This window comes from Gossypium raimondii, chromosome 4 (assembly GCF_025698545.1).
Source record: "Gossypium raimondii isolate GPD5lz chromosome 4, ASM2569854v1, whole genome shotgun sequence".
Taxonomy (NCBI): domain Eukaryota; kingdom Viridiplantae; phylum Streptophyta; class Magnoliopsida; order Malvales; family Malvaceae; genus Gossypium; species Gossypium raimondii.
Window position 1 is genome coordinate 48,361,577 of NC_068568.1, and position 12,071 is coordinate 48,373,647.

General features: G+C 33.6%; 1 protein-coding gene across 4 annotated transcripts; it reads left to right on the forward strand.

Annotated features, from left to right (window-relative positions):
• The first annotated feature begins 175 nt into the window (after nt 1-175).
• On the forward strand, nt 176-11,444 carry LOC105780200 (THO complex subunit 1). Of its 4 annotated transcripts, none has more exons than XM_052629780.1 (22): nt 177-481; nt 590-673; nt 1,342-1,416; nt 2,433-2,526; nt 4,135-4,280; nt 4,445-4,516; nt 5,412-5,484; nt 5,566-5,631; nt 5,729-5,775; nt 6,680-6,751; nt 6,870-6,995; nt 7,073-7,138; nt 7,237-7,275; nt 7,357-7,473; nt 7,562-7,644; nt 7,920-7,986; nt 9,296-9,367; nt 9,545-9,595; nt 10,056-10,115; nt 10,202-10,351; nt 10,707-10,991; nt 11,171-11,444. In XM_052629780.1, exons 1-21 carry the CDS (start codon nt 476-478, stop codon nt 10,974-10,976), a joined length of 1,836 nt encoding a protein of 611 aa, XP_052485740.1. In that variant the 5' UTR covers nt 177-475; the 3' UTR covers nt 10,977-10,991; nt 11,171-11,444. The 4 variants fall into 4 exon arrangements, with proteins under 4 accessions (XP_052485742.1, XP_052485740.1, XP_052485741.1 ...); XM_052629781.1 differs by having other exon boundaries at nt 11,176-11,444; XM_052629782.1 differs by lacking the exon at nt 11,171-11,444 and having other exon boundaries at nt 176-481; nt 7,237-7,272; nt 10,707-11,156.
• Nucleotides 11,445-12,071: the final 627 nt, after the last annotated feature.

The following is a 12,071-nucleotide window of genomic DNA, read 5'->3' on the forward strand; positions in this document are numbered from 1 at the left end:
AGACATAAAAGAATTTTAATGCAGGAAAAGAAAATAAAAAAGATTTTATTTAAAATTTAATTTTAAAAATATAAATGCTAATATAAAATATTTATTTAATTTATTAATTTAAAATAACAATATGGAATTACGAGAATAACCTAAATTCAGATTAAACGATTTCTTTAACCCAAAAAAAGAGAGAAGAGAAAAGGATTTCAATTTTCCATAGCCCCGTTACTCGTATACCTTAACAACATAACAACGTTTTCTATGCTAACAATCTCATTTACTCCTAGCCTAATGGCCACCACAAAACTAAAATCCCCAGCACTCGACCGCCGTCGCCGTCTTCGCTACCCTTAATTCGGAGCTTATATTTTCACAGTCCACAACAGACGTAGTCTTATACACTGTTTCCATTATAATATCTAATATATTCAAACATTTGATGTTCAGTTTTCCAGATTATTCTTGCTAGGCCTGAGTCTTCTTCATGATGGTAAGTGTAACCCTACTTTCTTTATTATTTTTTAAAAATAATGTTTATATTTTTGGTGGTTTTTCTAATTTTGCAACTGAGATTTATGATTATTAATTAATTTTCCAGGAAGCATTCAGGAAAGCCATATTGCAGGCTGGCCCGCCGGAAACTTTTGCACTTAAGACGGTTCAAGAGGTTATAAAGCCTCAGGTATTTTTGAATTTTTGCACTGTTTATAATTCCTTTACTTAATGAACTTCTTTTTACTTTTGTTTTTGCCGTTGCCTTTGTATGAATCTTCCTTGCAATTCTTTGGTTTATGCATTGCTATTATTGGGCCTTTAGAGTAATCAATATCGATTTATGCCATATTTCTCATTCATATGTAATAATTTATGAAGTGCGGTGGCAGTGGAGGTAGAGATGGTAAAAGGCTTTGAAATTGGGTGTTAGAATCGTCTATTGAGAAACAGATTTTAAGCTATCAGTTAGGGGAAATAAAATTGGACATACGCATTGCGAGATTCTCGTGAGATACATCTCCACGGTTATATGCTTCACAGATTTTAACATCTATAAATTGTTATCATCTCTTGTCCGGAAAAACCAAGTTCAGTGTTAAGCTAATCTTCTGTGAACTTTACAAGTTTGGTGCCGATTTCCTTGTTATAAATGGTGCCTGTAAGTGAACCTCAGACTGAGTTCTGATGGCATGAGTTTAATGAATGTTGTGACTTAGGTACAGATAAATTACGTATATTCCGATGATGTCATTCTTTTGTCTTCTTTTTCTTTTTTGGTTGGCATTGCTTAATTTCAGTATCTTGGTGATTGGGCATTTCTCGGTAATTTGCTTCTTTCTTATTATTTTTCAACAGAAACAAACAAAGTTAGCTCAAGATGAAAACCAATTATTGGAGAACATGCTTCGGACCTTGCTTCAGGAATTGGTGGTATGTAATCATATCTATTACTGCATCTATACAATTCTTTAGTCATTCTTTCTATATATACATATTCTTGGTCTTTAGCAAGTGTGCATTATGTAATCTTGTTTTACAGGCTATTCATTTTGGATATTTATCAGTCATTCTCTTTAACTTCTTCTAGGTTGAGTATTCTCTTTGTTAACTTCTTTTTCTTTCTTCTTTTTAAATTTTCTTATATGATATGAAAGAAAAATAAGCTGATGCAGTATAGCTTATTAAACAATTAAAACTCTAAAGGATGGATGGGGCTTTAGTTTCTTAATTATCTGTGACAATTCTAGATTATACTTTCCTGGTCCTCGATATTGGGCAACTCTTAGCAAGCTGTTCCTTAATCTTGTCTTTGTCTTTCTTCCATGCTCAATCTTCCATTCAGTTTCTCTCTTATACCAATAATGTGAAAAATGCCTTACGAAGTATAATCTTTGCTAGAAACTTAAACTTAAACTTGCAACTATTCCATGGCATTGGAACTGTCATTCTTGGTTGTGTGCTATTGCTACCTGAGCATGAATTGTGTTACTTTTGAATATCTTGATTTGTAGTGGATATGCTGTCTTTTCAAGTGATACAAATATTTACTTACAACTAGAAAGCATGCATGTCTGTTTCTTTTCCGTTTGAATCCTAAGACATAAAATGATGGGTCACTATCTACCCTTTCTCCATCTTTAAAGTTCAAAAAGTACATCAGGCTAGTCAAAGCTGGCATATTTCCTCTTAATAAATATTAAAAAGAGAGAGCTTTTCTTATAGATGATTTCATTTTAGTTAGGAAGGTGGGGAAAGAGTAATTTAAAATATTGAGAATCAACTGTAGTGGAAGTGGATATGAGTTTGGAAATAATATTTACTGAATTGAAGTGGGAGTTGACTTTGATGATAAGTTCCACTTTCAATATAGCAATTTTTGTCCCTGTAAATTAGCTTAAGTTTGTCTGTTCACTAACATGAACGTTCTTACTTTTTCTCATGTGCAGTCATCTGCAGTACAGTCTGGGGAGGAGATAATGCTGTATGGGAAGTCAATTGATGATGTGGATGAAATGCAGGGTGTAATTCCACGACTTCTAGGTTTGTGAATATGCTTTCCAGATAAAGTTTTCATATCCGTTTTTTTTAGTCACTATAAATTCAGTATTGCAGTTTTCATTAAATTATTTTACCTTCACAAATCTCCATTAGTCTATGATTTAACATTAGAAACTTAAGTGAACCTGAGGGAAGTTGTGATTTCTACTAAACTGTTTAACAGAGTAAAATTTATATTTACTTTCAAGTTACTGACAAGTTCAAGCATAAGGCCATAGGCAGGAAGATAGCTTGTTAATGCTTCGACGGTGCAATTTAACTCGTGTAGAAGAATTATGATAAACCTATGCATACAGATAAATATAATGAAGGTTTAGACTCATGGAAATTAGGTTTGAGGTCTATAAATTAATTAGATTGTGGACCAGGGTTTTAGGTTCTGAGATTTGACATTGAATCATTGGCTGGAGTTGGGAAGTTTGGTTAATTGACTTTTTTATATCACCTTTGCTGCATTACGGTGCTTCTAAGTTGGTAGGAGTTGGTCTTGTCAAATTTGAAGAGTTTAGGGTATAAAAGACGCAAAACAGAGGTTTCAGTGATAGAAGAGGAATATATTAAGTTTCGTGGGCCTGTTTCTATTTGTGGTTTATGAACACTAACTCAGACCTCAACTTAAATGAGTAATAGAAAATTATAGAAGAGCTAGAAGGAATAAAATAATGGATCAGACATCCTAAAGTTCTCTGAGATTCTAAATTGACTCAAATCCCGTTACAGATCATCTTTAATATATCAGAAATAGAAATAGAAAATAAGACCTAGCCCAAGCAAAAGAAAGACCGTATAAAGGTCTCGTTAGCTTAATTTGACTAAAGTAGGGAAGAATATGGGTCATAAATCAGAATAATAGGCCTGCTTCATGGCAGAAAGTAACCAAAATCTCTTGCACTCAGAATTCAGATAAACCACAAAAATGGCAGGCTAACTGCTCAGTGACCTACAATGCAATACCTTCTCCTGAACCAAAAGGATATTTTTATTGTTTGAACTATGACTTAGCTCTTGGTTTTGTGGAGGTGAAGGATTATGAGTCTATAACCTAGTTGCATATGCTCGACTATCAGCTATTTAAATTCCCTTCATTGCATTCTCTAACCAGTGGTAAGTCAAGCACCACATCAGACTAGCTTGTTAGTTTATGGTGGTGGAAACTGTGGCTGCACATCTACTTAAAGTCAGTTTACTTGATACCATCTCTTGAACCAGTGAGCTTTGCTTGGTTACTCCCTAATCGAACATGCATTTTTAAACATATACAGATATGCCCACATTCAACATTCACACCTGAGTCCGAGTGACATGTGTTCTGTCATTTTGGTTGTTGACTTGGTTGTTCATTTCCATGTTCTAGATTTTATTGAATAGTTTAGTATTGGGGAAAAAAGATACGTTCATAGATATACTTGTAACTCTAGTCCCTCTCCATCCCCCCATTTTTTTCTAACTTGTCAATTGTTTCAGTATGAACATTTCATCTACATGGGTAGTCAGACAGAAGTTTGCCTTTGAATTGATATGCTGACAATAATGTGATTGTTTGATTACGACTTTAATCAGATTCTCAGTTTACCTATTTCATTTGGTTAGATGTTGTGCTCTATCTTTGTGAGAAAGAACATGTTGAAGGTGGTATGATATTCCAACTTCTAGAGGACTTGACAGAAATGTCTACAATGAGAAATTGCAAAGACATTTTCCGTTATATAGAAAGTAAGCAGGACATCCTGGGGAAGGTGCGTTCTTAAAATCAATTCAGGTTTTTGGTGCTGTCTATAGATGTAAATTAAAAATCGGGAAGTTCTCATTCCTTATTGGTTCACTACTCTCCCTATTAAGTGGTGTCCATGTCATGCCACAATATTTATTCAAGAAAATTGATGCCTGCACTTTTTTACAGCAAGAGCTTTTTGCTCGTGGAAAACTTGTCATGTTGAGAACATGCAATCAACTTCTTCGTCGACTGTCCAAGGTATGTCTTAAGAATTTCTTTCTTCCTACATGCTCTCTTTTGACAAAGCAGTGTTTAGTAGTGAGAATAACTTCTCACCGGTGTTCTTATGCATGTATGTCATGCTCCTGACTTACTAGTGGTACACTTTCTACATTAGAATTTGGAGAACTTGTTCCTTATCCGTTTCTTTGAAGGAAAACAACAACTATTTTCAGATCCCGTTTTGAATTCCATTTAGCTACTATTTAGATTTTGTGGTATCAGGTAATATTTGCTTGCTGATTCCTTATGGCCAGATTTATTTAGTTTCCATTACCTAATAAACTAAAAACGTCATCATGCATGAAGTCCCCATCTATTATGGCATATGCGTGACCTGTATGAACATCCAACTCAGCCAGAGGCAGTATTTATGTTGGTTCCAGTAATCTTGTTGGTCTCTCTCTGGCATTATATTGTCTTGAAAGCGACTTTTCTACCTCTCTAGTCTCTAGCCTTTTGTTTTTCTGTTCAAGTGTATAAGTACACGGTTTAAAAAAGAACCTGCTTGATACCTTCTGTTTATCTTGTTGTACTTTTTGTCTATCTCTGATATCAAGAAAATATCGATCTCTTTGTTTCAATATATCTGAGAATTCTAGAATCATGCAGAAGCAATCTGTCTAAGCAGTCAGGATATGATGATGAATTTCATTTTATATAGATTTATAAGTTTAATTTGAAAATTTGTTGTGATTGGTTGTTACATTAATTATGTCACATATTATTTTTTCTCTAATCATGAAAATAAGTTTGTAATGGTAATTATTGTTGTAAAATGGCAGTTATGCAGCATTTACTTTGTTCTGGGTACATCAATCCTGAAATATGCTGTTTATCTGTTTCTCTAATTCACTGTAACTTGACTTTATAGGCAAATGATGTGGTATTTTGTGGGCGAATCCTAATGTTTCTGGCTCATTTCTTTCCATTATCTGAACGTTCAGGTAGTTGTTTTATTCAGCTTCATTCTACTTTTCAATTGTTATTTCTGCTGCTTACTTTGTGCTTTCAAATAATGCTTGCAGCTGTGAATATAAAGGGAGTTTTTAACACATCAAATGAGACAAAATATGAGAAAGACCCACCTGAAGGTGCTTTTAACTCTGGGTTTGCATTTTGCTTGCAAAATTTTTGTATGTTTTGCCCGTCAATGTCTGCTTAAACTTTAATTTATATGTTTTCATTCAGGCATTTCTGTTGATTTCAACTTCTATAGAACCTTCTGGAGTTTACAGGTTAGTTGTGCCACTTTGAACTTTTGGATGTGGATCTTAGCTTTTCTGAGTCTCTTAGAATCTTTATTGTTCAAAATAGGCCTAAGATTAGCTTTTTGCTGATATAAATAAACTTCAGAGCTGCTGGTGTAGGTTATGTAGTCATTAGGTAGTATAAACTGTCTGTTATAGGTCAAACTCCATTATTTTTAACACAGGGAGGAGATATAGTTCACTTTCTGTGCATTGTAACAGGGACGGATCTACGTAGGGTCTTGTGGGGGCAATTGTCCCACTGAACTTTTAAATATTGAAAATTCAAAATTTTAGTAAAATACTAAATTTGTCCCACAGTTAAGGTTTCTGATGGAAATAACTTTTTTGATCCCACAACAGTGAGTTTAATGAAAAGGACCGTTTTACCCCTACAAAATTCAGAATTTTAATGGAAATGACAGTATTTCCCTTACAAAATTTTAAAAATAGTTTTCCCAATTAAAATTTTGAGCATATAAGTTTTTCTCAAGTGAAGCATAACTTATTTTAGCCTTCCATTATTGTCTAAGAAATGTGAAAAAAATTATTATAAAAAGTAGCTAAACATTTAGATAACTTTTCCCCATTGACCTGAAATCCTGCATGGTAAACTGATAACTTGTGTGGGAACTTCAATTGCTTTATGCCAAATATTTGGGTTTAGATTCCCTTGAGTTTCTGTTTTAGGAATTAATACTAGTTCTTAAATGGTATCCCACGATGGTTCTGTTTCTTAGCTGTTTTAGAAGATCCAGTCCTTGTTCTTCCCAGCAAGGTTTCTACTGTTGCACCAAAGAACAAAGTTGCATCCTGGATAAATAAACATTTATAAAGATTTCATCATTCTTAATCTGATTATCTTATTGAACTTAGCTTTCTGCTTTTTCAGGAATACTTTTGCAACCCTGCTTCCCTTTCAAACGCTCCTTTAAAGTGGCAGAAATTTACAGCTAGTTTAATGGTATGCCTTTTATAAGCTCTGAATGAGGGTTATTTTTATTTTATTCTTCGTGGATATCAATTTCACTTTGTTGCTCAGTTGTAAATTTTGTTCAGCCACTGGGTATTGATTCGTGCAGGTTGTGTTGAATACATTTGATGCACAGCCTTTGAGTGAGGAAGAGGGAGCTGAGAACAATTTGGAGGAAGAGGCAACCACTTTCAACATCAAATATCTTACAAGCAGTAAATTGATGGGCTTAGAGGTGAGAAGCATTCAGACGATAAGATAATTTATTTATGGCAAACATACTTATTTAATCTGTTGCCCTTTTGAAACCAGTTAAAAGATCCAAGTTTCAGGCGCCACATTCTTTTGCAGTGCCTCATACTATTTGATTATCTTAAGGTAATAATTTCTATGTTTGGAATAATTCATGTATTGAATAAGTTTTTTTTTCTTCCATCCATTATAGTAGTTGATAAATTATTTGTCTTTTCTGCTAGGCCCCAGGAAAGAATGATAAAGATTCATCTGAAAGCGTGGTTAGTAGTTTCTTTATTTTTTATGTTGTGTTCTAGGCAATTTGCTAATGCCCCTCTACTTTTTCTTAAACTTAATTCCAGAAAGAAGAAATTAATTCTTGTGAAGATCGAGTGAAGAAACTACTCGAAGTGACTCCTCCGAAGGGGAAAGATTTTCTTCATAGTATTGAGCATATATTGGATCGTGAAAAGAATTGGGTAAGCTTGAGTTCTTTTATTTTTCTAGATCATATCTTTGGCATTGTTAGGGCAGTCACTTATGTTTCCCGAGTCTTTTTGCTCTTAGGTCTGGTGGAAACGTGATGGCTGTCAACCATTTGAAAAGCAACCAATAGAGAAAAAAACAGTTCATGATGGAACTAAGAAACGGTATGCTGAATGCAAGTTAATCTTCATGTTTATCATAAATTTCCTCAAACTTTGAGGTGTATGTAGATGAGTATTCATGCCAGGAGGGTGCAATGAAAAACATATTTCTTGCTCAAAACTTTTTTGTGTTTCTATTATCCAATTAGCCCCCCACGTTTGGTGATACTCTTGTTCTGGTTAATTAATTTTGTTTACATAATTTAAATATTTGTCATGCTTGTGGCCTCTGTCCATGTATTCTTATAAAAGATATATCTTCTCCAATCTTGTTACAGTCGGCCAAGGTGGAGATTGGGGAATAAGGAACTCTCTCAGTTGTGGAAGTGGGCAGATCAGAATCCGGTGTGTACTTACCAACTCAATGTTTTATAATTTCTCTACACAATAAGAGTCAAACAAACTGTTACTCCCCCCCCCCCTCCCTTTTTTAGTGAAACAATATTAACCATATACTAGACAATCTTATTGGTAATGTAGTTCAGATCCATCGCTGACTTCTATGTTGCTACAAATCTTATTTTCCTTCAAATACCCATATTTGACATATCCCATGAACAAGGGAATTGAGATTTGGTCTTTCAAATATATGTAAAATCATAAGAAAAATTTAGTGCATCCATGTTGGGTACATACCCATAAATGTAACATTTACCCATGGGTCAGAGTAACATATGTGTGGAATTTTATGTTTTGGGTGCTTCTTTGCTTATCCTCCAAATAGTCAAGTCATAAATTTTCATGGCTTTAATTCTTTCGTTTTCTTTTATTACAAGTATTTGTATTAGCTACTGCTACTATACTACAATCGTGAGGGGGCTTTTGTTAAGAAACTGAAAAGCTTTCCTCAGTTAGTTCTTGAAAAGTTTAAAAGCTATAAGATTATTTTTTTATCAATTTGTGATTTTGATTAATAAAAATAGTTGAAATGCGTGGGAATGATGTCATGGAGATTTATGTTTGTGATCCTATAGTTGTAGTTTAGAAGTATGGGACATGAAAGAGTTGTTCTGTTAATATCTAGAGTCATCTTTATGATTTATATTTTCTTTATTTCAATTTGAAAGGAACAAAACATGTTCCTCATGATATAATTACCTATTGGCAAGGATCATTCATGACATATTGGACTCTTTAAGCTGCCATGTCAATTCTATAAACTTTCTGACATGTGGTCAGTGGCATAAAAAATTTAGAGGTTTGGTCACCAGAAGCCACAAGGGTAGAAGAGGTCCAGTCATGGATTTACTCTTAATAACATCTGTCATAGGTTCTTTGGAGATTTATAGGCCAAATTATCCGTTAGACCTCGTCCTGTGATTTTTGTTTTCTGTCCTGTTGGTTTTTGTTCCTGTTGCTACATAACAGTTCTCACATACAATTACTGCAACTTTCGAGTTTTAAATGGCATTGGCATTGACTATTTCATTGCACTAGCCCCAATTCCAAGTATTTAATAAGACTTTGTATCATATATTCTTCAAATAGTTTAAAGTCCAGGGCTAGATCTGTATGATTGGAGTCAAAAGAGCATTGATGTCACTTTTCCCTTGTATTTCTGTGATGTTTAGTTGTTAACTACTAATTATTTCTTGCCGGGGTGCATTAGTTTTATGTACTTCTAAATCTGCAAAATCTATTTTGGCATGTCCAGAATGCTTTGACAGACTCTCAACGTGTTCGAACTCCTACAATCTCAGATTACTGGAAACCCTTGGCTGAAGATGTAAGTACCCTTATCTGGTTCCTTAAAGTTGATACTGATAATTTGTTTCAACTTTATTTTAGTTCTTTCATGTTAGGAGATTTTACACGTCTTTCAACTTTTCTGTGATGCTGTTGTTTTATTTTCAGCACATAAGCTTTTAGAAAAGTAATAATAATCTCTTCCTTGAAATTACAGATGGATGATTCTGCAGGAATAGAAGCTGAATATCACCACAAAAATAACAGGGTGAATTTTGCTTCTCCGGACTTTTTAATTCTCATTCAGACCCATACCTATACCCTTACCCATATATAGACTTGTAATATAGATGCATGGTGTGCGTTTGGATTGATTATTATTAAGGACATTGAAGTTCACATGATATGCTTAAGAAACTTAACCTTTGACATTTTTAGGTAAACTGTCCAGTCTGTCATAGTAATTGGATTGAATCAATATATTAAAGTTATTCACTAGATGCATAAATGCACTCATCCTTCATGCATATGGTTTTACCATTGGTATCAACAAACCTGCCAAGATTTTCTTTTTTCTTTAAATAAAACCTCCTAAGATTTCCAAATGTATATGCATTTAGACATCAAAATGAGATCAAACTATCATAACCAATGTAACCATAAGATGTTATATTGATCACTTTTCCATATATATTTATTCATGGAAGTTTACAATTTTTTTGATGCAGGTTTATTGCTGGAAGGGCCTTCGTTTTTCTGCTAGGCAAGACTTAGAAGGGTTCTCAAAAGTAAGTTATGTTGCATATGAAGAGTTCTTACATATAATTAGGTTAAATCACTGATCCTATTAAAATTTTTGTGGTGTTTATTACAGTTTACTGAACACGGTATTGAAGGAGTTGTTCCATTGGAACTTCTCCCCCCTGAAGTGCGATCAAAGTTCCAAGGTAAACCTAGTGACAGGTCGAAACGTGCCAAAAAGGAGGAGATGAGGAGTACTTCACATCAGGTTGAGGAAAGTCAGGTATCTCTTTGGGAACTTTATCTTTCCATGTATTCATCATCTCTGAAAACAGAAGTGTTTGACCACTCAGGACTTCTAAACTGCTTAATCCAGATGGTTGGAACATAAAAGATGCCTTTCAATCTTATTTTCTTTCTTTTCCTCATGTTCATTGTGATGATTTGTGCGGAAATTTTCTATTATATATCTGCTTGGGGCTGGTATTTCATAAATACATGATTCATAGAGGGTTAACTATAGGCTTATCATACAGTGTCACAGAAGTGAGCCAAAAGGATGAATATTTTCATACGCTGTGCAAGTCTTTTTTTTTTTTTTTTTTAAAAATCTTTTCCCTTATTTTGCTGTCATCTAGATTGCAACACCGGCAAGTGAGATTGAGGGAGAAGGAATCAGAGCTGATGCAGAGGCCTCTGTAGCAGTGATGGATACAGATGTCTCAGCTGCAACAGGAAATAATTCCCAAGGGGGCACCCCAACTCCAGAACCAGATGAACATCAAAAGCAAAGCCCTGATACAGATGTTGGACAAGAAGCTGGGCAATTAGAAGCAGATGCTGAAGTGGAGACTGGGATGCTAGACGGTGAGACAGATCCAGAAGCCGAATCTGATAATGTAGGATGAGATTCAACCTTCAAGGTATGAAGAAATAGTTTCTGCTTTCTAGTTGTTCATTAAGGGTTCTTAACACTAGAAACTGGGGAAAAAAAAAGGAGAGTTGAGTGTTTGACTGAACTTAATCCAATTTTGAACTATAAGTTCTGTAGTTATTATTCTCAACCTCAATTGAATAACTTCCTTATATATTACGGGTGCAGAGAAGATTATGAAGTTTCCGAGTTGCTACATTCTACGTAGCAATTTGAGTGTTAAAGATTATTATTCAGTACACCGCCAGTCGAGTAAAAAACTTCACAAACAAATTTAGGTTAATATCAAATGTCTTTAATTATTCTATTATTAATATTTTACTACACGCCAAGTACAAATGGTATATCCTATACCTGCATGTGGAGTTTGTTATTCTATTGACGATGTATCAAATAATAATCCGATATATATATATATATGTACTCTTTATTCATTGCATTACGAGTGCTTCTCAAAAAAAAACTCATTTAGACTTGCGTACGTAGTGCAATGAACATAGAATCGCAACGGAAGTTCTTCTGTATTTTATTTGTAGTTGATGTGTTGAACTAAGAAAAAAAATGAAAAAAAACCTGAATCGATTTAAATTGTTGTGCTTAGTTCAGCTGGTTTTTATTAAATTCGATTTTATTTTAAGTAATGTTTTCTATTCCGTTTTGTAAGTCAAGAGTCACATTTTTTTCTAATTGAGTAGATTTTTATTTTTATTTAATATTTAAATGTTTTTAATTATTTTATTTTTAAACTAGTGAAATTTTTATGTAGTATACAATTTCTTTTTATATATTTTTAAAAAAATTGAAGAATCAATTTGAATCATTCGAACTTAATTTGGTTTCTTTCTTTTTATTGAAAAAATATACTGCACATACAGTTAATATATTAAAAATCATACTATGTTAATATACTATAAGAGCCCTTAAACCAGTACATTTATTTAAACAAACCCTTATATTATTTTGTAGTTAAATAAACTCCTAACTTATGATTTTTATTCATGAAAGCCCTTAATTTTAATATATAGGCTAATCTCATGGGTAAAAATCAAGGGACTCTTATGGGCAAAAA

Bases quoted from the DNA above. Each gene is read 5' to 3' on its own strand.
- LOC105780200 (XM_052629780.1), top strand. The intron at 1,417-2,432 runs GTATGTAATCAT...TCTCATGTGCAG, and splicing joins CCTTGCTTCAGGAATTGGTG to TCATCTGCAGTACAGTCTGG. The intron at 9,368-9,544 runs GTAAGTACCCTT...TTGAAATTACAG, and splicing joins GGAAACCCTTGGCTGAAGAT to ATGGATGATTCTGCAGGAAT.